General features: G+C 44.3%; 1 protein-coding gene across 3 annotated transcripts in view; it reads left to right on the top strand.

Moving 5' to 3' along the window:
* The window catches only part of DAXX (death domain associated protein), a 58,456-nt gene that overhangs the window by 18,969 nt on the left and 13,092 nt on the right, over positions 1 to 26,395 (top strand). For 2 of the 3 annotated variants that reach the window (XM_073598222.1, XM_073598224.1), the window contains 4 exons: positions 2,366 to 3,215; positions 12,408 to 12,589; positions 16,754 to 16,901; positions 21,719 to 22,820. In XM_073598222.1, the coding sequence (XP_073454323.1) occupies positions 2,366 to 3,215; positions 12,408 to 12,589; positions 16,754 to 16,901; positions 21,719 to 22,820 (2,282 nt within the window). The remainder of the gene's footprint in view (positions 1 to 2,365; positions 3,216 to 12,407; positions 12,590 to 16,753; positions 16,902 to 21,718; positions 22,821 to 26,395) is intronic. The other variant, XM_073598225.1, reaches the window with a different exon arrangement.

Below are 26,395 nucleotides of genomic sequence, written 5' to 3'. Positions count from 1 at the left end.
AACAAACAGCGGAGGCTGTTTAGGGGCGGTTTGCAGGCGGTATTTTTAGTGCAATAACGCCTGCAAACCGCCCCAGTGTGAAAGGGGTCTAAATGTTTGTTGTTTTCTATTCCTGCACTTCTCTTTAAAAATAAAAAGGGGAGGGGGTTGTAATTAGTCATGAAGATTGCATTGACAGCAGTTTTGCTTTGTTAGCATGAGAAGAAGCTAAATAAAGATGTAATAAATACAAGGGAAATATACAGGTAGGATATGCAAAGCGTGTAATTACCAAGGTGGGGGGGGGAGTAAACTAGAAACAGATGTGGATAGGATAGAAAAAGGGAGGAGCGGATGGGTGCTTGAGCCACGTAACCTTTCTGGAATAAAGTCTTTGTCTTGTAAACAAATGGTGCATCTATAACACTTGGTTCTCCTAATGAGAACATCTAATGATCTCTTCTTTTGTTTCATCCATCTGTCTGTGTAATCTGATCTTTCCTGCACCTCGTGTATTTCACAGCATAGTAAGGAAGGAGACTGTGGAATGTTGGTGTTATACTTTGCTTGGTGCAAGTGATATTTATTTCTTCTATACAATATCTCACAAAACTGAGTACACCCCTCACATTTTTGTAAATATTTTATTATATCTTTTCATGTGACAACACTGAAGAAAATGACACTTTGCTACAATGTAAAGTAGTGAGTGTACAGCTTGTATAACAGTATAAATTTGCTGTCCCCTCAAAATAACTCAACACACAGCCATTAATGTCTAAACCCCTGGCAACAAAAGTGAGTACACCCCTAAGTGAAAATGTCCAAATTGGGCTCAAAGTCTCAATATTTTGTGTGACAACCATTATTTTCCAGCACTGCCTTAACCCTCTTCGGCATTGAGTTCACCAGAGCTTCACAGGTTGAAACTGGAGTCCTCTTTCATTCCTCCATGATGACATCACGGAGCTGGTGGATGTTAGAGACCTTGCGCTCCTTCACCTTCAGTTTGAAGGAGGCTCCACAAATGCTCAATGGGGTTTAAGTTTGGAGACATGCTTGGCCAGTTCATCACCTTTTACCCTCTGCTTCTTTAGCAAGGCAGTGGTCGTCTTGGAGGTGTGTTTGGGGCAGTTTATCATGTTGGAATACTGCCCTGCGGCCCAGTCTCCGAAAGGAAGGGGATCATGCTCTGCTTCAATATGTCACAGTACATGTTGGCATTCATGGTTCCCTCAATGAACTGTAGCTCCCCATTGCCGGCAGCACTCATACAGCCCCAGACCATGACACTCCCACCACCATGCTTGACTGTAGGCAAGACACACTTGTCTTTGTACTCCTCACCGCACACATGCTTGACACCAAATAAGTTTATCTTGGTCTCATCAGACCACAGGACATGGTTCCAGTAATCCATGTCCTTAGTCTGCTTGTCTTTAGCAAACTGTTTGTAGGCTTTCTTGTGCATCATCTGTAGAAGAGGCTTCCTTCTGGATTTGATGCAGTGTATGGCTGCGTATGGTCTGAGCACTGACAGGCTGACCCCCCACCCCTTCAACCTCTGCAGCAATGCTGGCAGCACCCATACATCTATTTCCCAAAGACAACTTCTGGATATGACGCTGAGCACGTGTACTCGACTTCTTTGGTTGACCATGGTGAGGCCTGTTCTGAGTGGAACCTGTCCTGTTAAACCGCTGTATGTTCTTGGCCACCGTGCTGCAGCTCAGTTTCAGGGTCTTAGCAATCTTCTTATAGCCTAGGCCATCTTTATGTAGAGCAACAATTCTTTTTTTCAGAACCTCACTTCCAGTGACCAGTATGAGAGAGTGAGAGCGATAACACCAAATTTACCACACCTGCTCCCCATTCACACCTGAGACCTTGTAAGACTAACAAGTCACATGACATCGGGGAGGGAAAATGGCTAATTGGACCCAATTTGGACATTTTCACTTAGGGGTGTAATCACTTTTGTTGCCAGCTTTTTAGTCATTAATGGCTGCGTGTTGAGTTATTTTGAGGGTACAGCAAATTTACACTGTTATACAAGCTGTACACTCACTACTTTACATTGTAGCAAAGTATCATTTCTTCAGTGTTGTCACATGAAAAGATATAATAAAATATTTATTTACAAAAATGGGAGGGGTGTACTCACTTTTGTGAGATACTGTGTGTGTATATTACACATACACACACACTTTTTTTTTTTTTTTTTTTTGTAACCCCTTTTCACTAACAAGACAAACGTTTGACCATTTTGCTGAAAGGGAAAAGCAATGGCTATAAAATCCTGAGGAGTCAGCTCTTGTGGTAAGAGGTTTTTCAGTTTTGTGATGGAAATTGTTTCCCCTAACATCTGCACCCTTTATCCTTTCAGTTTGTGGACTACTGCTCCAAGTTAACCGCTGAACATCCAGAGGTAATACCCTTCCTTAAAAAATGTCACTCCAAGGTCAACGCTAGCTACCTTTCCTCTGTCGAGTTCCGCAACACTTTGGGTCGCTGTCTCACCCGCGTGCAGGGCAAGCAAACAAAGCTCTATGTTTACATCAACGAACTGTGTACTGTGCTCAAAAATCATTCCGAGAAGAAAAAAGTCCCCCTGCGAACGCAACCGGCTACTCCACAGCGTGACAAGGTGGAAGCCGGAGTCGCAAAGGAATCAGTAGAAACTGAAAACTCAAAGGAGGAGGGAGAAACGGAAAATACAAATGAGGAGGTACCGGAAAAGAAAGCGGGATCCAAGCATCAGATCCGGCGCCTCGAGAGCCTTTTGCGGCTTTACGCTCAGGAGATCCAGAAGCTGCAAGAGAAGGAGCTTAGTCTGGATGATATGGATGATGAGGACTCGACATACATTCAGGAGTCGAGGCTGAAACAGAAAATGATACGTATCTATGAGAAACTCTGCGAGCTGAAAGACTGCTCCAGCCTCACAGGTCGGGTTATAGAGCAACGGATAGAGTACAAGGGTACCCGATACAAGGAGGTCAATCGCCGCCTGGAAAAGTTCATTAATAAAACTAGAGATGTTTTCCCGGATTATGGCGACATCCTTAAGGTGGTCCAGAAAGCCAATGAAAGGCATAGCCTGGGCCTGACACGCAAGCATGTGCAAAGCATAGCACAGGATGCTTTTCGGGACCTTGGGAACAAGCTGAAAGACCGGAGACATTTAGACTTGGTGTATAACTTCGGTTCTCACCTGACTGATCCCTACAAGAGCGGTGAGTGCTTTTAGAAGAGATCCTGTTAGTGTGGAAAGTTTAAAAATGCTTATTTAACCCCTTCCTGCCTCCCGGCCCTTTAGGCGTTCTAAAAGCTGGCAGGTGGAGGCAGACATTCGGGTCATGTGACCGCTGCGATTGGCTGTAACATGATTGGAAAGGTCCCGATCGCTAGTATGCATCGGGAGCTTTCCAGTACCCATCGGCTACCATGCTGGGAGCGTGCTCTCAGCATGGTAAGTTGTTTTAACAGGGCCACATACATGCAGCTGCTCGGCGTTAAGGCCCACCCATCGAGCGGCCGCATATATATGTGCGGTTGGTGTCAAGGGGTTAACTAGGTTAATGCAGACCTGTAATTGGTTGGTACAGCTGATTTATACACAAAGTTGACATGGTTTGCTAAAATACTGTGTACCATAAACTATTAATGAAATACTGATTTCACTTCACTATTTTTCCTTTTTTTTTTTTTCGTGCTCCTTAAAGTGTTGTTCCACCCTAAAAAAAAAAAAAAAAAAAAAAAAGTCATGATTGATTGTGCCTAAAAAAAAATAAAAAACATTTGGATATATATATATTTTTTTTATTTACCTCTAAATGCCTGTTGCTAGGGGGTCCCTCGTAGTCTGCCTCTTCCAGTGCCTGGGCTGGTGACATCACTTCCCCCTCAGCACAGGAAGGGCTCGGCTCTGCTCCCTCCCTCCTGTCAATCATCTGGGACCCATTACAGGTCCCAGGTGACTAAGCGGCCAATCGCGGCGCCGCTCGCGCATGCGCAGTGGGTGCCAGGCTGTGAAGCCACAGCCCGGCGCCCACAGTTGCAATGCTGGCGCCACTGAACGGAGGGGGGGACGAGCGGGGCTTCGATCCCCCGCATTGCTGGACCCTGGGACAGGTAAGTGTCCAATTAAAAGTCAGCAGCTGCAGTATTTGTAGCTGCTGACTTTTAATTTTTTTTTTTTTTTTGACTGGCCCTCCACTTTAACCACCTCCTGGATGTCCTATAGCAGATTTACGGTTACAGGACAACCATTCTGTGCAGAATCACGTGTGTGTGTGTGTATGTGTGTGTATATATATATATATATATATATATATATATATATATATATATATACATATACATATACATACATACATACATACATACATACATACATACATACATACATACATACACAACTCTGTCCTGTCAGCTGAGAATGCTGGAATTTTTTTTCCTGCAAAGCGTCCCTTAGTAAAATCAGTACACAAACACTGGTTAGACACACATCTAACCCTTTGATCGCCCTAAATGTTTAACCCCTTTCCAGCTAGTGTCATTAGTACAGTGACAGTGCTTATTTTTAGCACTGATCACTGTATTCGTGTCACTGGTTCCCACAAAGTGTCAGTGTTAGTTTGCCTACCGCAATATCGCAGTCCCGCTATAAGTCGCTGATCACTGCCAATACTAGTATAAAATAAATAAATACAAATTCCAGTGTATATCTCATAGTTTTTAGACACTATAACTTTTGTGCAAACCAATTATTATACACTTATTGGGATTTGTTTTTTACCAAAAATATGTAGCAGAATAGATATTGGCCCAAATTTATAAAAAGAAATTGATTTAAGAAAAAGAATAATTATAGCACATGTTTTATAGCAGAAAGTAAAAAATATTGTTCAAAATTGTCTGTCTTTTTTTTAATTTGTAGCGCAAAAAATAAAAAACCCCAGAGGTGATCAAATACCGCCTAAAGAAAGCTCTATTTGTGAGAAAAAGAATGCCGTGGGAAGTTCCCCCGATCATCTCTATGGTCTAAAAAAAAACGGACGTGACGAGGACTTTGTCACTTCTGGTTTTGCTCAGATGTAAATAAGCCACTACAAGCTTGTGAAAGCATCTAATCCAGGTGTCTCAAACTGGCCCTCCAGCTGTTGCGAAACTACAAGTCCCATCATGATTCTTCCTGTGGGAGTCAGGCTTGTAACTGTCAGCCTTGCAATGCCTCATGGGACTTGTAGTTTCTCAACAGCTGGAGGGCCACCAATTTGAGACCCCTGAGTAATCAAAAGGATCTTGGTTTGATTAAGCGCTGCTTTTAAGGGCAGAGGAGATAAAAGCAGAGCAATAAAAGTGATTTAAAAATACAATGTGCGCCGCCCGGTGGGGTTGGTTGCAGATGAGCTCTCCCAAGGTGACTGCGAAAAGACTTCGAGGACATGGTGTTTTATTATCATCTTAAAAGAGGTTGTCAAGGCAGAAAGTTTTTTTTATCTTAATGCATTCTATTTCCCCCCCTCAGCCCCCACCCCCCCTAATACTTACCTGAGGTCCCTCGCTATCCAGCGATGTCCAGGAGTGTCTCAGCCGTCCGGAGCCTCTTTCCTGGTTGGCTGAGACACAGCAGTGGCGCCATTGGCTCCCGCTGCTATCAATCAAAATCAGCTAGCCAATCAGGAGAAGGGGGAGCAGTGTCGGGTAGGTGCTCCGTGTCTGAATGGACACAGAGAGCTGTGACTCAGGTGCCCCCATAGCAAGCTGCTTGCTGTGGGGGCACTAACAGGAGGGAGGGGCCAGGATCACAGAAGGAGGATTGGGGCTGCTCTGTGCAAATCCACTGCAACAGAGGAGGTAAGTATAACATGTTTGTTATTTTTATAGGAAAGAAAACAAGCCTTTACAATAACTTTAATTGACATGCCTATACTCCTTTATAGCTATTTGTAATAATATATATTACCATACCATAAATATATTGAAACAAAAAAAAAAGTATGGGTAGATGGCTTTCCTTAGAGTCTGCAGGAGCAGGACGTTGCACCCACATTCTGCTGATCGCTGGTGCAGTGCTCTGCAGGATACTTATAAAAACACCAGTAGCATTAGCTGTAGAAAGCTGTAGCTGTAGAATGAGTTTTTCAGCATTTTTTTTTTTTTTAGCATAATTATACTCCCACAAAAGCTTATGGCTCATAAACGCAGAATAGCCGCCTTTTTCATATTTTTTTGCAGTTTTTCAGCTTTTTTTTCAGAGTTATAGGGCGCACACACGGTCGGACTTTGTTCGGACATTCCGACAACAAAATCCTAGGATTTTTTCTGACGGATGTTGGCTCAAACTTGTTTTGTCTACACACGGTCGCACAAAGTTGTCGGAAAATCCGATCGTTCTAAACGCGGTGACGTAAAACACGTACGTCGGGACTATAAACGGGGCAGTGGCCAATAGCTTTCATCTCTTTATTTATTCTGAGCATGCGTGGCACTTTGTCCGTCGGATTTGTGTACACACGATCGGAATTTCCGACAACGGATTTTGTTGTCGGAAAATTTTATCTCCTGCTCTCCAACTTTGTGTGTCGGAAAATCCGATGGAAAATGTCCGATGGAGCCTACACACGGTCGGAATTTCCAACAACAAAGTCCTATCACACATTTTCCATCGGAAAATCCGACCGTGTGTACGGGGCATTAGAGCGTTTTTACAGGTGAAAAACTCCTCTCAAAACCCACTAGTTCTGGGGGTTTTTTCCAGCCTGAAAACACCCCTGTCAAAAACTGCTGATAACACATAGTATAACATGCTGGGAAGTTTATTGGCTGCAGAGAAAAACACCTGAAGCCAGAAACAGCAGCTGTAAAAACGTCCAGTGTTCATGAGGCCTAAAAATGCACGTTTTTTTACCTGCTAAAAAGTGCATTTATTTTTGGTCTGCTCCTGATCTCCTCCTTTTTTTTTTTTCTTTCAGCCCATTCACTCTCTTCTGTCTTGGCTGCAAGTTAGCGCTCTGAACCAGCTTCATAAGGCCTGTTTCACACAGGCTTCAGCTTGTATAAGAGCAGTGTGAACAGCAAGCTTTGACAAAGCATTTTCAGAGCTTTCAGCAAGCTTTGTTGAAGCTTTTTAAAGTACCATTCAGCTCCAGATTGTAGATGTTGAACACAGATCCTAATGGGAGCGCCGATTGCCACTTTAAGCAAGATACTAGCAGGCTTCAGTCCTTCTTAAAGCTTGTTGAAAGCCTGATGATTTTTTTTTTTTTACTAGTAATGGTCAGCGATCAGTGATTTTTTTACTGGGACTTCGACATTGCGGTGGACAAATTGAACACGAAGTGACACTTTTTGGGGACCAGCGACACTAATGCAGTGATCAGTGCAAAAAAATGTACTTTCACTGTAAAAATGACACTGGCAGGGAAGGGGGTTAACATCCGGGGCGATCAAAGGGTTAAATGTGTTCCCTGGGTGTGTTTACTAACTGTGTGGGGGGTGCTGACACTGGACAAAGATTTGTGTTCCTGATTACAGGAATCTTTGTCTGTGACAGAACGGCAGTCTACCTTGTTTACATAGGCAGACCGCCGTTCTGTCTTTCCTGAGAACGATCGTGGGTGGCCATCGCAACCGCCAGACCCGCTGATTAGCTCCCGCTGTGTCCAATGACAGTGGAAGCAGGTCACCCCAGCCGCGAGCGTGTGCGCCCCACAGACCATGGAGCGCGGACAACGTACAGGTACGTTGTTTTGCGCATCCGGGCCGCCCTGCCACAACATATGTGCGGTGGGCAATCCGGAACTGGCTACACTTTATTTCAATTTTATTCTTCTTCATGTGTGTTTCCGATGCATTCCAATGTGGAAAAATGCAGCATGCTGTACTTTATTTTTATTTTATTTTTTTTTGCACATGAAAATGCTGCAGTTTTTGTAAAATGGGCTCCTTGGAATACATGAATTTTTCTTGCATATTTGCACTGCGTTTAAAAATGTACATGACTGCATCTGTTTTAAACGAGCCCTAAGCCTCGGTTCGCACCAGAGGCGGCACGACTTGCAGGTCGCCTCACCGAGGCGACCTGCACACGACTGCCCGGGCGACTTGCAAAACGACTTCTGTATAGAAGTCTATGCAAGTCTCCCCAAGTCACCCCCAAAGTCGTACAGGAACCTTTTTCTAAGTCGGAGCGACTTGCGTCGCTCCCCTTAGAACGGTTCCATAGCACAGAACGGGAGGCGACTTGTCAGGTGACTAGGTCGCCTGACAAGTCGTCCCTGTGTGAACTGAGCGTAAATTGTATCTAAACCCACATACAAAAATCTAATATTGCAGATTATCGTGCATTAGATGTGGTGGCTGCATTCGTTTTAAATTTTTAGGCTTTTGTAAAATACATTTTTAGCTAGTGGTCCTGCCAGTAACACGCTTCCTGTTCTAACATACAAGAGTACAGAAGCTATATGGGACTTTATATGGACCTCCTTGGATTTGATATAGACAGGACCAGACTGCTGTAATAAAATGTTATATTTTTATATATAAAATCTCACAAATATTAAGAGTTAAAAACATCCAATGTAATTTGTTTTCTGGCCTTGGGATCCATTTTTCCAGCCAACGCGTTCCGCTGGCTGTTACACTTCATCAGGGCCTGCGCAAACACCGCAAAAATTGCAACAATCGCCATTTTATTCCCTAGGGTCTTTGCTTAAATTTTTTTTTTTAAATGTGTAATGTTTGGGGGTTAGAAGTAATTTTCTAGCCAAAAAAATACTGATTTAGTCGTCCTGCACATTGAAGCGATTTTTGACCGGTCAAAATGCACGACAGGTTGCAGCCTATTGCCGGCAATGGCACCGTTACAATCGGTGCGATGCCGACTTTGTGGCACTGCACTTCGGGTGCAACTTCAATAGACATTTGTGCATGAAACTGCACAGATGTCCTTGAGTCTACATTTACCTTGGAGACAGGTTTGAAATCATGCGCGTTTTAGCTGAACTCACACGATTTCAAACCTGCTTTTCATTTCTGACTTCGGGGGAGATTTAAAAGACATCTGTGCGAGTTCATTCACAGATGTCTATTGAAATTGCCCCCAAAGTTGCCAAAAGTAGTACAGGAACTACTTTTGGAAATCGACGTGGCGTCGCACCGATTCGGACGGTGCCGTTTGCCAGCAACAGACTCCGATTTGACATGTCAGATCACCCCGATGTCAACAGGGGGCTCAAGTCGGAACCCGAAGTCGCAATGTTCAATGTGAACGAGGGTTTAAACTTGTAAACAAAAAGTGCCAGAAAAAGCCTGGTCAGCAAGTGGTTAAGCATAAGCAATGTGCACAAACAGCACATCATCAGATACAAAATATGACTTTCTGTTCTATTGGAACACCTTATCAGCGTGACCTTACACCTCCACTCTCAAAGTACAACTTTCTCTGAACATTGAACAATGAGAACAACAATTCAGTCCAAGGACTTCTTTCTGCAAAATAATTCTAGCAAGCGAACCTGTGATTATACTAATTCTGGACCCTCTGCACACTGCTATATACCCTTTCTAGTAGGGGTGCAACGGATCAAAAAACTCACGGTTCGGATCGTTCCTCGGATCAGGAGTCACGGTTCGGATCATTTTCGGATCAACAAAAAAAAATCTCCCCCACTGTAATATCCACAATCTCCCTATTGGCAGAGTATTGCAGGGTATTGGCGGGTATATTGGCAGGGTATTGGCAGGGTATGGCACAGTATTGTCAGGGCATTGCAGAGTATTGTCAGGGCATTGCAGAGTATTGTCAGGGCATTGCAGAGTATTGTCAGGGCATTGCAGAGTATTGTCAGGGCATTGCAGAGTATTGTCAGGGCATTGCAGCAGAGCATTGCAGAGTATTGGCAGGGCATTGCAGAGTATTGGCAGGATATTGCAGCAGAGTATTGGCAGGGTATTGCAGCAGAGCATTGCAGAGTATTGGCAGGGTATTGCAGCAGAGCATTGCAGAGTATTGGCAGGGTATTGCAGCAGAGCATTGCAGAGTATTGGCAGGGCATTGCAGAGTATTGGCACTGCTGCCATCCGATCTCTCCCCTCCACTGTACAAATCAGTACACAGAGGGGAGAGAGGAACCGGCGTCATGACATGACGCCGGTTTGTTACAAGTGATCGCTCCGTCATTTGAAAGGCCGCGGCTTCGGCCTAGCTCCGGAGTGTACCAGGGGTGCCTGGTGTACCAAGATGGCCGCCGCTCCGGAGCTAGGCCGAAGCCGCGGCCTTTCCTATGGCCGAGGCCACAGAGCGCTCCGCGGATCACGGGTGTCCCGTACGGATCAACCTTCGGATCACGGAACGATGACGATCCGTTGCACCCCTACTTTCTAGCAAACTTTGCAGTGAAAAACAGGGATTTTTGGTTCACACATATTGCAGTACATACAAACACGTCTCGCTGCTCCAGGTGAGCCGGCAAGGCTCCAATCCAAGTAAACGATCTGTATAGTAGGCCGCACGGCCCGTCACTGCTGCAGATATCAGGATGAACTAAGAAATCAGATGGCCACACTCCCACAAACGATGCAATTTAATTTTATTAAGAAGATCAAAAAAAAAAAAAAAGCACAACATAATGGGCATACAGCGGGAGGAGGAACAGGTTGACGCGTTTCACACGATAGATGTGGTTTTGACAAAGCACATCTATCATGTGAAACACATCAACCTGTTCCTCCCCCCGCCTGTATGCCCATCATGTTATGCTTTTTTTTTTTTTTTTTTTTTTTTATCTACTTAATAAAATTGAATTGCATCGTTTGTGGGAGTGCAGCCATCTGATTTCTTTGTTTATCCTGATATTGCAAAACATCTTCAACCACTTCAATACCGGCATTTTCACCCCCTTCCTGCTCAGGCCAATTTTCAGTTTTCAACGCTGTAACATTTTGAATGACAAGTGTCATGTAACACTGTATCCAAGTTAAATTTTATAATTTTTTCCCCACAAATAGAGATTTCTTTTGGTGGTATTTGATCACCTCTGCAGTTTTTATTTTTTGCGCTATAAACAAAAGGAGCGACAAGTTTGAAAAAAAACACAATATTTATTACTTTTTGCTGTAATAATTATCCCAATTAAAAAAAAAAAAATAAATTTTTCCTCATTTTAGACCGATATGTATTCTTCTACATATTTTTGGTTAAAAAAAAGTCGCAATAAGCGCATATTGATTGGTTTGTGCAAAAGTTATAGCGTCTACAAAATAGGGGATAGATTTATGGCATTTTTATTATATATATTTTTTTTTACTAGTAATGGCGGCGATCTGCGATTTTTGTGACTGTGAAATTGCGGCGAACATATTGGACACTTTTGACACTATTTTGGAACCATTCACATTTATACAGCGATCAGTGCTACAATCCTGCTCTGTAACGAGCGATTGCGAGTGCTCGGCAGACATTGCAACCGCCAGGCATGCGCATCAGGTCCTCGGTGATGCAGCAGGCACGCGCCCCCTATACCGCCTGGAAGCTGAGGACGTCATATGATAATGGGCGGGTAGGGAAGTGGTTAAGTTGGCTAACTGCGTCAAAGTAATCTGTCTTATGGCCAGTCCTACTCTGCTCTGCCAATGCATATGCTACGGTGGACACCATACCAACATGGTGCATACAGACAGGGGGGGAACTAATTTGTGTCTGTTTGCCCCATGTTGGCATGGTGTGTCCAGTCCACCATAGCAGTGTAGGACTGGCCATAAGAGGAATTACCTTGACACAGTTGGTCAGCTTAAACATGTATTGCAATATGTATGAACCAAAAATCCCTGTTGCAAAGTGTGCTAGAAAAGGGTATATAGCATTGTGCAGAGGGTTCATCCAGAATTTCTAATAGGGTTGCACCCGATACTAATATCTGTACCGATACCAAGCTTTTGCACAAATACTTGTACTCATGCAAATGCTCTGATGCATGACTCGATACCTGGGCAGTTGGGTGATCAGTGCGACGGTGGGGGTGTTACAAGCACCGATCTCCCTGTATAGATTTCAATAAAGCAGCTGACAGCCACTTTGGGCACAGGTATATCTTGATTCTGTTATTATATAAAGGCGCTAATATTAGCAAAAAGGAAGAAAGAAAAAAAAAACCCTAAAGTGCTCCTAAATGCAGATACCTGCCCTACTTTGTGTAGGGCACACCAATAGACATATATGTATGTAAACGGCTTTAAAATTGTGTAATTTGTTCCTTTTTTATTTCAACTTTTCATCTTGGGTCACACAATCGCTTTTATTACCACTGCATTTTGTTTTTTATTGCATTTTTTTTTTTTTTTTTGAAAAAAGCTGTAATAACCTATTTTGTCAGTTCTTTTTAAGGTTTTAAATGTATTTATTTTTTTGCTTGATTGCCCAGGTGAGGACCCTGCTAAACATGACCCATCCCTGGCCCGACGTCTCTGTGAAAACCGCAGCTTGGCATTAAATCGCTTGGAAGATGTCATCAAAAAGTTTGCAGAAATGCAGGATCAAGGGGATGAGGAGGATTGGAAGAACAAGAACAGAGAGGAAGTGCCGAGTACTTCCAAGGATGTGAAGGTAGATAAGAGAGGGGCTTTAAATGGAGCCTAGAAATAACAGAACCTTTGCCAGCCTACAGAGCCATTCATAGGGAGGGCGGGGGGTACAGGCATTACTCAAGTAAGGGGCCAGAGCGTCCCAAGGGGTCCGGCTGGCCAGGGCCCACTCCACCTACAGCAGCACATGAAATTAATTTGTCGCCTGCGCTGCCGCAAGCCTGCATGGCGGCCGGCTGCTATAGAGAAAGAAGCCCCCCCCCCACCGCTGGACACAGTCTGGAGTCAGACTTGAGTTGCAGAGATCCCCACCCCATGGGGGACAGGGGACCAATCGTCTGCTGGCATCCAGGGTGGGGGCGGAGACACAGAGCCTGCAGCCTGCAAAGACATGCGGGGGGAGCGAGGATCCGGCTTGTAGATCTTCTTCAGCGGTAAGCCTGAGTCCCTGTCTCTCTTTGACACAGATTACAAGCAGGCAGCAGCTTACACACAGTGCCGGTCCTCGGCTTTGGCTCCAAATGCCTAAGTCAGTGAGGTGACCATCCATGGGACCATGCAGTGTGGAGTCCACAATAGTAAGATTCTCCAGTCCTCATTGGGGGTGAAGATTCTCTGAGGCCAGGTATACGATCAGGATAATCAATGATCAGTTTGCCTGTAATCACAGGCCCATGCCCATCCCATCACACCTTCCTATCACAAGGCCAGCCGTGGAAAAAAAAATTGGCGTTAAAGGGAACCCATTTACTGGTGCAATCTTTATAAGATTTCTTTGTGTACACCCAGCACAATGGCTAATGCTGCAGTTGCTGCACACTGTCATGGGTATAATACATTATAAAGATTGCACCAGTAAATGGGTTCCCCTTAAAGTAGAACTCTGGGGAAAAAAAAGTGTCCCCCATGCAGTGAGGCTATGCCCACACTGCATGGGTTGACTGCTTTTTTGTCCAGGGGTGAACAGAGAGCCTATACTCACCCAATCCTTTGATCCCCCTGAAAACAGTGCACCCCCACGACCAATGGTGGACTGTTCCTGCCATCCTCATATCCAGAGCTGGTCTATGGGAATGAGGAATCGGGAACAGTCCACTGCACAAGACCTAGGCTGGGGGGGGGGGGGATGGGGGCGGGGCGGAGTGCCAGGTCTTGCGCTGGGTGGATCGGTGGATTAGCCAAGTCCACTCTCCACTCTTATCACCCCTAGACAAAAATAATCAGTTAACCCAAGTAGTGCAGGCACAGCTCCACTACATGGGATGAAAACATTTTTGCCCAGAGTTCTGCTTTTAACTCCAAATTTTCTGGTTCCATGGTTGGTCTTGTGGTGGGGAAGGTGTGATGGGCCTGTGATCACAGACAAAATGATCATTGATTCTGAGGGTTTTGTGATGGAACAAACATTCTGCTTTTTCCTATTTCAGAATATTTTATATATATATTAGGAAGTTCCTAATAAAATGTTCTATAAATACAAAGTGTAGATATTGATTCTGAGCTTGTTGGAGAAGCCTCTTCTTCCACTTACATCATATCTGGACTCTGGCGACAAGTAAGAACAGGTGGACTGGGATACTAAATTCTACTTAAAATTTCACCAACTCGATGCTTACAAATGTTATTGTCTGTTACAAGCTTTGACCAAAGTTGAATAACATTAAATAGTGCCCCTGCTATAGATGTAGGCAATTTTATGTACCTCATGCAGCCTGATTGGAAAACTTCTAGGACATGGCTAAGAGACACCTAGTTGTTGCTGTTCTCCTTCACCACCACAGGAATGAGCTCTGACGCTGAGCTCGGAGCTATTGCATCAGGAAAAGGAAAGTGCATGTGAGGGGTTTGAATCAGAGAAAGAGCGCCCTCCTGTGAGCAGTAACAACTAGGCGTCTCTTAGCAACATCCTGGGAGTGTTCCAGTCAGGCTTCATGAGGTACAGTATGTACAAGAAACAAACACAAAAGGGCGCACCAGCCTAGTGCATTATTCCACAGTATTATATTACTAAGACGTTGTCATAGAAGTGGTCACAAACGTGTAAATGGTACAAGCTCATCGTCCATAGCTCAACTGTCCTAGACACAGTGCACTCCAGAGTTCGAGGGGACCCTACCGGGGCCCAAACTGACTGGCATGTTTCAAAGGTAGCACCTTTTTCTTCAGAGCCAAACCATATACGAGGTATGGAAATGGACTACACCTATAGCAAAGGTATTATTCATTTGTAGTTAAAGCTGCACAGTATGTTTTTATTTACAGACATCCCTTATCTGCATAGGCAGTTTTATGGTAACTGTGAACTATGCCTTAGGCTACTTTCACACCGGGGGGGGGGGGTGTTAGCGGTGAAGCGCCGTTAATTTTATTAGTTGTTATAGTGCGCTTATTGGCCGCTAGCGGGGCGCTTTTAGCCCCCGCTAGTGGCCAAGGAAAGGATTCAAAGCGCCGCTGCTGAAGCCCTTTGCAGGTGCATCGGTAGTGGTGCCCATTTATTTCAATGGCAGGGGCGGTGAGGGAGGGGTGTATACAGTGCTCCCGCACCGCCCGAAAGATGCGGCTTGCAGGATTTTTTCTAACCTCTTGCAAGTGCACCGCCCCAATGTGAAAGTACTCGGGCTCTCACACTGGGGCTGCAGGGGAGGTGCTTTACAGGCACTGTTTTTAGCCCAAAAGCGCTTGAAAAACGCCCCAGTGTGAAAGGGGTCTTAGAATTTGGGTAATGTTGGTGGTCAGGCTGAGGGGTGGGCAGGCCTAAAGCTGTGTAAGGGGCCCCAAAATTTCTGATGGCTTCCCTGGCGGCACGCAAGCAGGATAAAAATGTTTTCAATTTGAGAGGCCAATCCATATGTTTTGTTACATGGTTGGTAAGATTGAATAAACACATTGGGCCATCTAGTTCAGCATGTATGTGTGTTCATGTCACTTTTCATATCCAGGTACAGTGCATTCACTAAGAAACGCAACTCCAAATATTGTTTTTTTTTTTTTTTTTTTTTTTTTTTTTTTTTTTACATTTATCTACACTCCTTGCTGACACCACCAACTGTGGATGAGAGTTCTGCATGCTTGATGCTTTAACAATAAAGAACCCCTTATACAGTTAAAGATTTTGTCCAACTTCGTTGTGTGGCCACATGTTTTCTTTAGAGACCTAAGATTAATTTACTTTCCTTCCCATGCTAGAGTCACCATTTAACCACTTGCCTTCTGGACACTTTTACCCCCTTCCTGCCCAGGCTAATTTTCATAGTTGCATATAGTTACATAGTAGGTGACGTCGAAAAAAGACACAAGTCCATCAAGTCCAACCTATGTTTCAGCGCTGTCACACTTTGAATGACAATTGTACGGTCATGCAGCACTGTACCCAAATGAAATTTTTATAATTTTTTTTCACACAAATAAAGCTTTTTTTAGTGGTATTTAATCACCACTGGGTTTTTTATTTTTTGCTAAACGGAAAAAAGACAATTTTAAAAACATTTTTACGGAGTTTTATTAAATTTTGCAAACTGGTAATTTTTCTCCTTCACTGATATGCACTGATGAGGCGGCACTGATGGGTGGCTGCACTGAAGAGTCGGCACTGGTGGGCACTGATTTACAGCACTGTTGGAACTGCACTGATTATCTGTGTAGATGTCCCTTTAACACAAGCCAGTTATTGTCTCTCCTCACGCTGTCAGCATGAGGAAAGGAAGGCCGATATGCGGCTTGTTTTAATATTGTGATCAGCTGTCATTGGACACAGCTGATGACTTGGTAAAGGGCCGCTGTGATTGGGCTTTTACCTTGATCTCCGAAGGACTCAGCGATCACGGGAGGATGTCCATGTACGCCCTCCTGGCAAAGTAAGTCCGCACTGTAGCCGTCTTTCGGCAGTAGTGCGGATGGGAAGTGGTTAAAGATTTGTTTGTGATCACTTCTCCTCTTAAGAGCCACTTCTTCAGAGAGAAGTAGTTTAATGTTTTATAGTCGTTCCTCATAACTGAGGTCCTCCAGCCACCTTGTAAGCCTAGTTGCCCTTCTCTGGACACGCTCCAGTTCACAGACATCCTTTCTGAAGGTTGGTGACCAAATCTGGGCCTCATACTCAAGATGTTTTTCTCTGTTTAGTTGATGCTTTGATTTATGTTTCTCTGCTTGTTATTACTGTTCCAGTAATGGTTTGGGTGGGTTGCAGGATTCTTCAAGAAGCAGAAGAGCACAATCTCACAGTTCACATGAATCTGAGGACGATGAAGACGAGGATGAAGAGTCGGAGGAATCTGATGTGGATATTGAGGAAGAGCTTAGACAGAGTCAGGAGGCGGCTGATGATGAAAATGAAGGTCAGTGGAGGATTTAAAGCCGTAATAAACCCAAATGTAAACATTTATTATATTGCAGTATACCAATCCTTAGATTAGGTGGTTGCATTTGTTTTCTTAAGGCTTTCCTTTATTTTCACCTGGTGATCTGGTCATAAAATTTTATTAATTTTCAACAGGACATGCTATCCTGTAAAAGTGTCAGTCAGTGGATTGAGACAAATCGGAAGCAGAACTAAACTCGGGTAGGCTTTTTATTGCAGAAGAGACCTGCAATGTATCTTCAGCAACAAACTATCTCTACCTGCCGGGTCAACAATCCCCGGAGTGTAAGCTGAGCTGCGCATTTTGTGTATTAGAGAACCAATAGGACATGGCCATCATATTTATCTGATTAAATAATATAAATTTAGTACTGATTTTGAAGAGATGCCCACTCCCCACTTTAACCGCTTCAGCCCCGGAAGAATTTACCCCCTTCCTGACCGGAGCACTTTTTGCGATTCTGCACTGCGTCGCTTTAACTGACAATTGCGCGGTCGTGCGACGTGGCTCCCAAACAAAATTGACGTCCTTTTTTTCCCTACAAATAGAGCTTTTTTTTTGGTGGTATTTGATCACCCCTGCGGTTTTTATTTTTTGCGCTATAAACAAAAAAATAGCGTCAATTTTGAAAAAAACACGTTATTTTTTACTTATTGCTATAATAAATACCCCTAAAAAATAACAAAAAACTTTTTTTTTCCTCAGTTTAGGCCGCTACATATTCTTCTACATATTTTTGGTAAAAAAAAAATCGCAATAAGCGATTATTGATTGGTTTGCGCAAAAGTTATAGGGTTTACAAAATAGAAGATAGTTTTATGGAATTTTTATTAATCTTTTTTTTTTTTTTTTTTTTTTTACTAGTAATGGCGCGATCAGCGTTTTTTATTGTGACTGCGACATTATGGCGGACACATCGGACATTTTTGACACATTTTTGGGACCATTCTCATTTATACAGCAATCAGTGCTATACAAATGCACTGATTCCTGTGTAAATGGCAGTGAAGGAGTTAACCACTAGGGGGTGAGGAGGGGTTAAGTCAGTACTGGGGAGTGTTTTCTAACTGTAGGGGGGATGGGCTAGCTGTGACAGGTCACTATCGCTGCTCCGATGACAGGGAGCAGAGATTAGTGACCGTGTCACTAGGCAGAACGGGGAGATGCTTGTTTACATCAGCATCTCCCCGTTCATCCTCTCCGTGAGGCGATCGCGGGTATCCCCGCGGCGATCGAGTCCGCGGGACCCGTGACCTGACTCACAGAGCTCCCAGCCGGTGGCGCGCAGGCATTGGCACGGCGGGGAATTCAAATGGGACTTGCAGGTACGCCCATTTGCCCAGCCATGTTATTCTGCCGACGTACATCGGCGTGCGCCGGTCCGGAAGTGGTTAAAACAAACCATGTGACCTAACATTTGTGGACCCCTGACCACTACATTTATGAGCTTGTAGGACATCTCAATTTGAACCCTTGGGCAGTTGGAGGTTTCCCCTTCTTTACGCCTATAACAAACTCTTATGGGAATTCCTTCTGCAAGGTTTTGGGGTTTCTCTTTCCGCCCATTCAGCGGAAAGAGAATTTGAGGTCAGGCAGTGATGATGATTGAGCAGATGTGGCTTGCAGTCAGAATTTCCAATTCATCCCATAGATGTTCAGTAAGGTTGAGGTTAGGACACTGTGCAGGCCACTTGAGTTCCTTTACACCAAATCATGTTTTTTAGGGCCTTCCGCGTTAACATGCTTTTTTGAAGCTTTAATGAAGCTTGGCAAATGCCCTGTGTTGTGTATTGATTTTCTATTTGTTTTAAAGTGGTCCAGTAGTACACCCTGCTCATTTGTACACCTATTCAGCAGATCCCTAGCTTATTAGTACCCTCGTTCAGATCCCTAGCTTATTAGTACCCTCGTTCAGCACATATCTCCTGCTCAGTAGTACCCCCAGCTTTGTTGATCCTCTAGTTTGCTTATCCTCTTCTCTCTGTCCTTCCTGGTCCCCGCTTACCTCCCACTATATTGCTCCTACGCTGCTCACCACGTGTGACATCTGCTAGTTTCTCCTGCTCCGGTCCCCCAGCTCTGCTAATCCTCTGCCACTAAAGACCCCTTTCACACTGGGGCCTTTTTCAGGCGCTTTTGGGCTAAAAATAATAGTGCCTGTAAATCGCCAGAGTGCTTTCACACTGGGGCGCTGCGCTAGCAGGACGTTAAAAAAAAAAAAAAGTCCTGCAAGCAGCATCTTTGGGGCGGTGAAGGAGCGGTGTATGCACCGCTCCTGCCCATTGAAATGAATGGGCACCGCTGCTGAAACGCCTGCAAAGCACCTCGGCAGCGGTGCTACACGGGCGCATTTAACCACTTCAATGCCAGGCCTATTCTGGCACTTCTCTCCTTCATGTAAAAATCATCATTTTTTTTGCTAGAAAATTACTCAGAACCCCCAAACATATAATGTTTTTTTTAGCAGACACCCTAGGGAATAAAATGGCGGTCATTGCAACTTTTTATCTCAGACGGTATTTGCGCAATAATTTTTCAAACGCCTTTTTTTTGGAAAAAAAAATGGTTTCATGAATTAAAAAATAACAAAACAGTAAAGTTTTTTTTTTTTTTTTTTTTTAATTTTTTTGTATAATGTGAAAGATGATTTTACGCCGAGTAAATGGATACCTAACATGTCATGCTTTAAAATTGTGCACAATCATGGAATGGCGCCAAACTTCATTACTTAAAAATCTCCATAGGCAACGCTTTAACATTTTTAACAGGTTACCAGTTTAGAGTTAGAGGAGGTCTAGTGCTAGAATTGTTGCACATGCTCTAACGCACGCATCGATACCTCACATGTGTGGTTTGAGCGGCGTTTACATATGTGGGCGGGACTTACGTGTGCTTTCGCTTCTGAGCGCAAGCTACCTGGGACAGGAGCGTTTTTTAATTTTTTTTTTTTTTTTTTTCTTAACTTTACTTAATTTTTTTTGTTTATACACTTTTTTTAGTTTTTTTTTTTTTGATCACTTTTATTCCTATTACAAGGAATGTAAACATCCCTTGTAATAGGAATCTATGTGACAGGTCCTCTTTATGGAGAGATGCGGGGTCACTAAGACCCCACATCTCTCCTCCAGGCTGGAAAGCATGAGATTGGGAAAAAAAATTTCACCGATCTCATGCTGACAGCCGCGATCGCGGCTTCGTTTATTTCCGGGTACCCGGGCGTGACGTCATAACGTCACGCCCGGGCCTCCGACGGTCATAGAGATGACTGGTGACTCGGAAATCTCTATCGTCCTCATCCGGCGCCGGGCCGATTCTTTCTCCGGGCCCCCGATGGCACGGGAGAGCCCGGAGAAGCACTGGATGGCGGCGGGAGGGGGGGGGTCTCCTTCCGTCGCCTATAAGAACGATCAAGCGGCGGAACTGCCGCTATGATCGTTCTTATCGTGCACAGAATCGCCGGCTGCAAAGAATAACTGAATGATGCCTTTAGCTGCAGGCTTCATTCAGATAACCCCCCTAAAAGTCAAGGATGTCATTTTACTATGGCCGGGTATTGAAGTGGTTAACCCTTTATTCAGCCGCTAGCAGGGGTTTAAAGCTCCCCGCTAGCGACCGAATAGCGCCGCTAAAATGACGGTAAGGCGCCGCTAAAATTAGCAGCGTTTTATTGTCAACTCCCACCCGCCCCAGGTGTGAAAGCAGCCTTAGTCTTCTCTCTCTGGTCCCGCTTACCTTTTTGCTATAGTGTTCCCATGTTACGCACTGTGTGTGCCATCTGCTAGTTGCTCCGCTTCAGTCTGGACCCCGCTCACCTTCCTGCTGCTCTATGCTGCACAGCAGATGTGACATCTGCACCAGACACTCCCAGAACACGTGAACTGGAAGTGACTGCTGATGACGTCTTTCCAGTTTGCTTGTTGGTTGCATCCTGGGATATCTCATACCTGTAATACCTCCAAAGCAAAATGAAGCTAATGCCAAATAGAAGCCCCTCAAAAGCTTCAGGTGCTGTAATTGAGTGTTGTCATAGATTTCTATGGAGGCTTTTGACATGCTTTGAAGCACCAAAACAGACGTATAATTTTTGAAGTACAGCAAACACAATGTGTGAATTAGGGCTGGAAAAAAAAATCTATTTTAAATCTTGAATCGAGTTGAGAGATCAAATCGATTAAAAATTTAAGCAAATTACTTTACTGTAAAAAAAAAAAAAAAAAAATTTAAGCAAATCGATTTTTTTTTTTTTTTTTTTTCACCGCGCCGGTCCCGAGGCGCTGCGGGCATGAGTTTTTAGGAGAGGCCGCGGCTTCTGCCTAGTCCGCGGCTACGGGCGGACGCCGCGGACTAGGCCGAGGCCGCGGCCTCACCTAAAAACTCATGCCCGCAGCGCCTCGGGACCGGCGCTGACACCGCGCCGGGCCTGTAGAGCTGCGGGCAAGGAGTTTTTAGGTGAGGCCGCGGCTTCGGCCTAGTCCGCGAGGCCGGACGTGGCGGACTAGGCTGAAGCCGCGGCCTCGCCTAAAAGTTTTTTTTTTAAGAGAATCGAAGATTTTTTTTTTTTAAATCTCCCAGCCCTAGTGTGAACAGGACTGTAAGTTAACCATTTTATTTAGTGGCAGGTTCTTTAAATGCCATTCAGAATGCTTTATTAACACATGTCCAATGTCACATTTTCAAGCAAATATAAACTCAGTAGTTTGGAGGGGTGTCCACATACATTTGGCCATATAGTGTATATAAGATAGAATTCCCATTTAATATATATATTTTTTTTTTCTTCCACTTTAATTTAGAAGACATGACTGTTGACTACTCGAATGAAACCGACCAAAAGATGGAGGAGACCTCCGATCACCAGAACTCTTCTCCTGCTAGTAAGGAGGAGGGGGAGAATGAAGAGAGTAGTGATTCTGATCAGGATGGAGATGAGGAGGATACCGATAAGGATGAAGACCAGGATTTGTCTTCAGGTTCTACATCTCTCTCAGCTGAGAAGGAAGATCAGAATATGAGCTTAGAGCTAGAGGTGGAGATGGCTGATCCTGCCTCTCCTTGTCTTAGCAATGATACTCAAGTGGTCAACCAGTCACAGGAGGATCATGCTGAGCAAGAAAAGGGCAATGGGACCTCAGGTGTGACTTCTGAGGAGGCAGTTTCTGAAAGTCACAATGAAGAGCAGTTGGAGATGAGCGTCGTTGAAGAGGATTTTGTTTGGGGGAATGCAAAAACCACTGAGGAAGAAAATGTGCCTTATGTGGAGGCAAAAACGCCTTCCAGCAAAGAGCAGTGTACAGACACGCAAAATTTAGAAAAGGATACCAAGACTCCAACGATAAAGGGGAAAGAGGGAAAGTTCAGCCGCTTGGACAAATGCATCAACAAAATTACAGGCAGTCTTGCTCACAAATCTATCAAAACAGAGAAAGCGTCACCTGTGCGAAGTGAGCAAGAACGCTTCAGGCATGTAAACCACAAAAAGCTACATTTAGGGGGCACGCCAAGGACTGAGGAGCAGAGCAGTAACGGGAAGCTGGTCTGTGTAGATACTCCCGGAGAGCGATGGGACCCCGTACGCAAGATTGCATTCAGTCAGTCTTCAGAAAAAAACTCAGATGTGGTGCACTTGGATAGTTCCAAAAACAGCACATGCAGTGATACCAGCAATGGAGTCCACAAGGCCATGGTTGTGCCATCCACTCCCATAAATCGCTTAAAACGGAAAAGAGACATGAACACCCCTACAGAGACTGGTTTGACAATGAAATGTGAAGAAGTTGGTTCCAACAGGAGGAAAAGAAAGAACACCTCACAGTTATGGACTGGGAACGGAGTGGCAAAGTACAAGGGGGAAGAAAACGGCAAAGAACAAAAACTCAATGTTGCAAAACTGAGCAGGTGAGCATTTGGGCATTAGAACAGGAGGGGCACCTGTCATTTGACTGTCATTAGTCCTAATGGTGTGAAGGAGAGGGCTAGAGGAAGTAGATGCTGTGCTGTATTTTAGTCATGTCCTCTATGTGTTCCACCGTTATGAGGTTATGTGGAGGAATAAAAGGCAATAAGCACAGGTGATGGGGAATGGTGGGGGTACAGGATAGGTGGGTGGTGAGAGAAAGGGAGGAAGAGGACAGTGGGGTGGGGGTGGGGGGGGCGGTGCTACCCAAGCCAAGAGAAAGGGGTGGTGTTGGGGGGGAGCTTGTTGACTTTGCAGGAAGGGGGGATTAGGTGATGGTGGGTGGGGCTGGCTGACATTACAGGAGGTAAGATTGGGTAATATTGAGGCCCCCTGCCTCAATATTACCCAATCTTTCCTCCTGTAATGTCAGCCAGCCCCAACCACCATCACCTAAGGAAGGGGGAATTACACGATAGTGGGGGGAGGGGGGTATTGGGGGTGCATGATACTGGGGGGTCTAGCTGACATTGCAGGGGTGTTAGTGGGGGGGGGGGATTATTGAGGGGGATGGCGTACGTTGTAGGAGGCTGTAATTGGGTGATAGTGGGGAGCTGGCTTACGCTGGGGGAAGAATGCCACAGCAGCAAAACAAAACTCGGACTAAGGCGTTGTTCTCAATGAGAAACTGAAATTGTGCTGAGAAAACAAAACTCTGACCGGTCCGAACCAGAACTCCAGGTTTATTTTCACTTTAAATACTTTGTGTGCACCAGCTTGCTTACCTTTTTACACAATGGTCTTGGCTACTGGTGATGATGTAATACACGGTTGTAGCTTGTGTTACATAAAGGAAGCTGTGCTGTCTTCCTGCACGACCAGGGGACATTTCCCTTCTGCTCCGGCAACCAAATGCGTCTGTCAAATGGCATCTTCACCATTAAGAAACAGCCTCGTTTTTATATCTGTGAATACAAGGTTTTCTCTATCTGAGGTGGAGATTGTGGTGTCATCCACCTGCCTCCCCACTTCGACCAGAGAATGCCTTATAGTGAAACAAATACAAGGCTGCTCCTGAATGGTAGAGCTGATACTGTATGACTGATTTGGCAAATTGCTGTTGATAAAACCTCTTTAGGGAAAGTCTCCACTATTGTATAAGCTTGGACAATTGTCTGACACAAGCATGCATGTTTATGAAACCGATCTTTAGCAGAAATTACTCCTTGGTATCTGGAGCAATGATACTGGTGTCCAGTCTCCATGACCTAAGCCCTGTAGGTGGGGCAAAACACGTCTGGGGTGGCCTGGATTAAGCTGGGCTGAAACTGTTTTCATTGGTCCTATACTTTGTTAGTGTGCAGATTTTGGTTCCTTTTTCCCCCCAGAGTGTTCACTTAGAGCTGGGACGGGCTTTCTCCACACCACTGGAGTCTTGAGATGGTAACTTGGAGCGGCATCCTAAGCTTTACATGGTCACTATGTCCAATCTCTGAAAACCTGTGCTGAGCCTAAAGGGTAAAAAGTTTTTGTGGACGCCGCACCATCGCACCTATATGAACTTGTTGGACATCCCATTCCAAAATCATGGGCATTAATAATAACCTCCGCTCTTTTTGGAAAGTCTTTCTACACGATTTTGTAGGGTGTCTTTGGGGATTTGTGTATATTCAGCCAAAATAGCCTTTCAGTTTATGTACCGATGTTAAATGAAAAGAAACAAAAGAATCGTGCTCTATCATAAATTACATATCACCATAGTGAATAAACAAATGCATCTTCCTTTGAATTATAAAAAATACATAAACCAGACTACCAGACTTAGGCCCCTTTCACATTTGTGCGACCTGAAAGTCTTGCGATTTTGCCACAACTTTGACGTTATTTTGAGACGACTTGAAGCATTGCCTGTGTAATGTTGAGGTCTATGGACCTCAAGTCGCATCAGTCGGACCAAAGTAGTGCAGGTGCTACTTTGAAGTCGCACAGATATGAATAGTACTCATTGAAAATCATGGGATACGACTTGTCATGCGACTTTGCAGTAGCAAGTCGCAGGGCAAGTTGCACAAGTGTGGAAGATGCCTTAATTGACCCCTATTACACGGAGTAAAATTAGGCGTATGGGAAAATCCAAGCTGTCATACATGAGGTCACAGGAATGAATCCGAACCGCTGCTGTCATCCATTCTATATATTTACAGCATATAGATGGCTTATTCAAAGCTCCAGTTTTGCCATATAGAGAGAAAAGAACGCTCTCACGGTGCAGTAATTCAACTCATTCATTTAAAAAAAGAAGGTTGTATTGTACTTATATCAAAGACAGGGATCGACATATATTATATAGGAATCGCCGGTTAGCGCTCCACCTGCTTGCCAGCTGACCAGAAATGACGTATCTCAAACACGACCCAACATGGACTTCACAATTTTTATGTATTTTTTATAATTCAAATGAAGATGTATTTATTTGTTCGCTATGGTGATATGTAATTCATGATATAAGAATGCGGTTCCTTTGTTTCTTTTCACGTTCTAGGTGTTTTTTACGCTTTGCAACAAGCAGCTCTTTATTGTAGTTTATTTTTTGGTCATTGATTTGCGCGGGTTTGGAACCTATTGGTTCCTATATTTTCTTTTACTGATGTTGAATGAGAAGGTGTGGCTAGCAATTAGCTCCTGATGTCACAGTGTGGCACAACTTCTAAATAATGTCCACGGCTTTGAAATGGGATGGCCAAGAATCTTTAACCACTTGCTGACCTACGTAAATATCTTCACATAGAGATGATGGAGAAACCTCCGTTCCTCAATCTCCTCTGTGGCCAAATGAACCTGAAAGCGAGATGTCTCTGTAAAGAGTGCCTGTCACATGGCCAAAACTATCCCTTGTAAAAGCACAATTTAAGTCTTGACACTCAACACAACATCATCTTTGTAAAGAGGAAAGGATTGCCGCTGCTTCCGACCAGCCCAGGTGAATAAAGGCTAAAGAGCAGCCTCACCCTTCAAGTCTTCACCACACACCATGATGCATTTTGCCCTTCCCACCTGGACTTTATCATGATCAGGACAGGAGTAGTGGGGATCTTTTCCTCTTTTTACATTCACTAACTCTGGATTGGTATCCGGATAAGCCTGCACAACATGTTCTGGGACACCAGGATAGGTTTTTACCTCTACTTTGAGCAGCACCAAAAGCAATCAAACAACATCTTTAATATTTTACCAAAAATATAGTAGAATATATTGTGTGTGCGCTAAAATTTAATCCAGCCATGTCTTTATGGAGCTGATTTTGTACACGGGGACAGTCTTGCTAGAAAAGATAGGGGCTTTCCCTAAACTGGTATCACACTTGCTAACCTGCTAATAGAGCTGCACGATTAATCGTTAAAAAATCAAGATCGCGATTCAACCCCCCTCACAATCCCAATACAGCATTTCCACAATTCAGTGCAGAGTTCTCTGTTCACTACTGACAGCTGTCATAAAAATAATCAGGCAGCCTGCCAAGTGTATCTGACACTTGTTGCTTACAAGTTAAAATCTGTATTTTTTGCTAGAAAATTAC

Source organism: Aquarana catesbeiana, linkage group LG09 (genome assembly GCF_042186555.1).
Source record: "Aquarana catesbeiana isolate 2022-GZ linkage group LG09, ASM4218655v1, whole genome shotgun sequence".
Classification (NCBI taxonomy): domain Eukaryota; kingdom Metazoa; phylum Chordata; class Amphibia; order Anura; family Ranidae; genus Aquarana; species Aquarana catesbeiana.
This window is presented reverse-complemented; position numbering and strand designations above follow the sequence as displayed.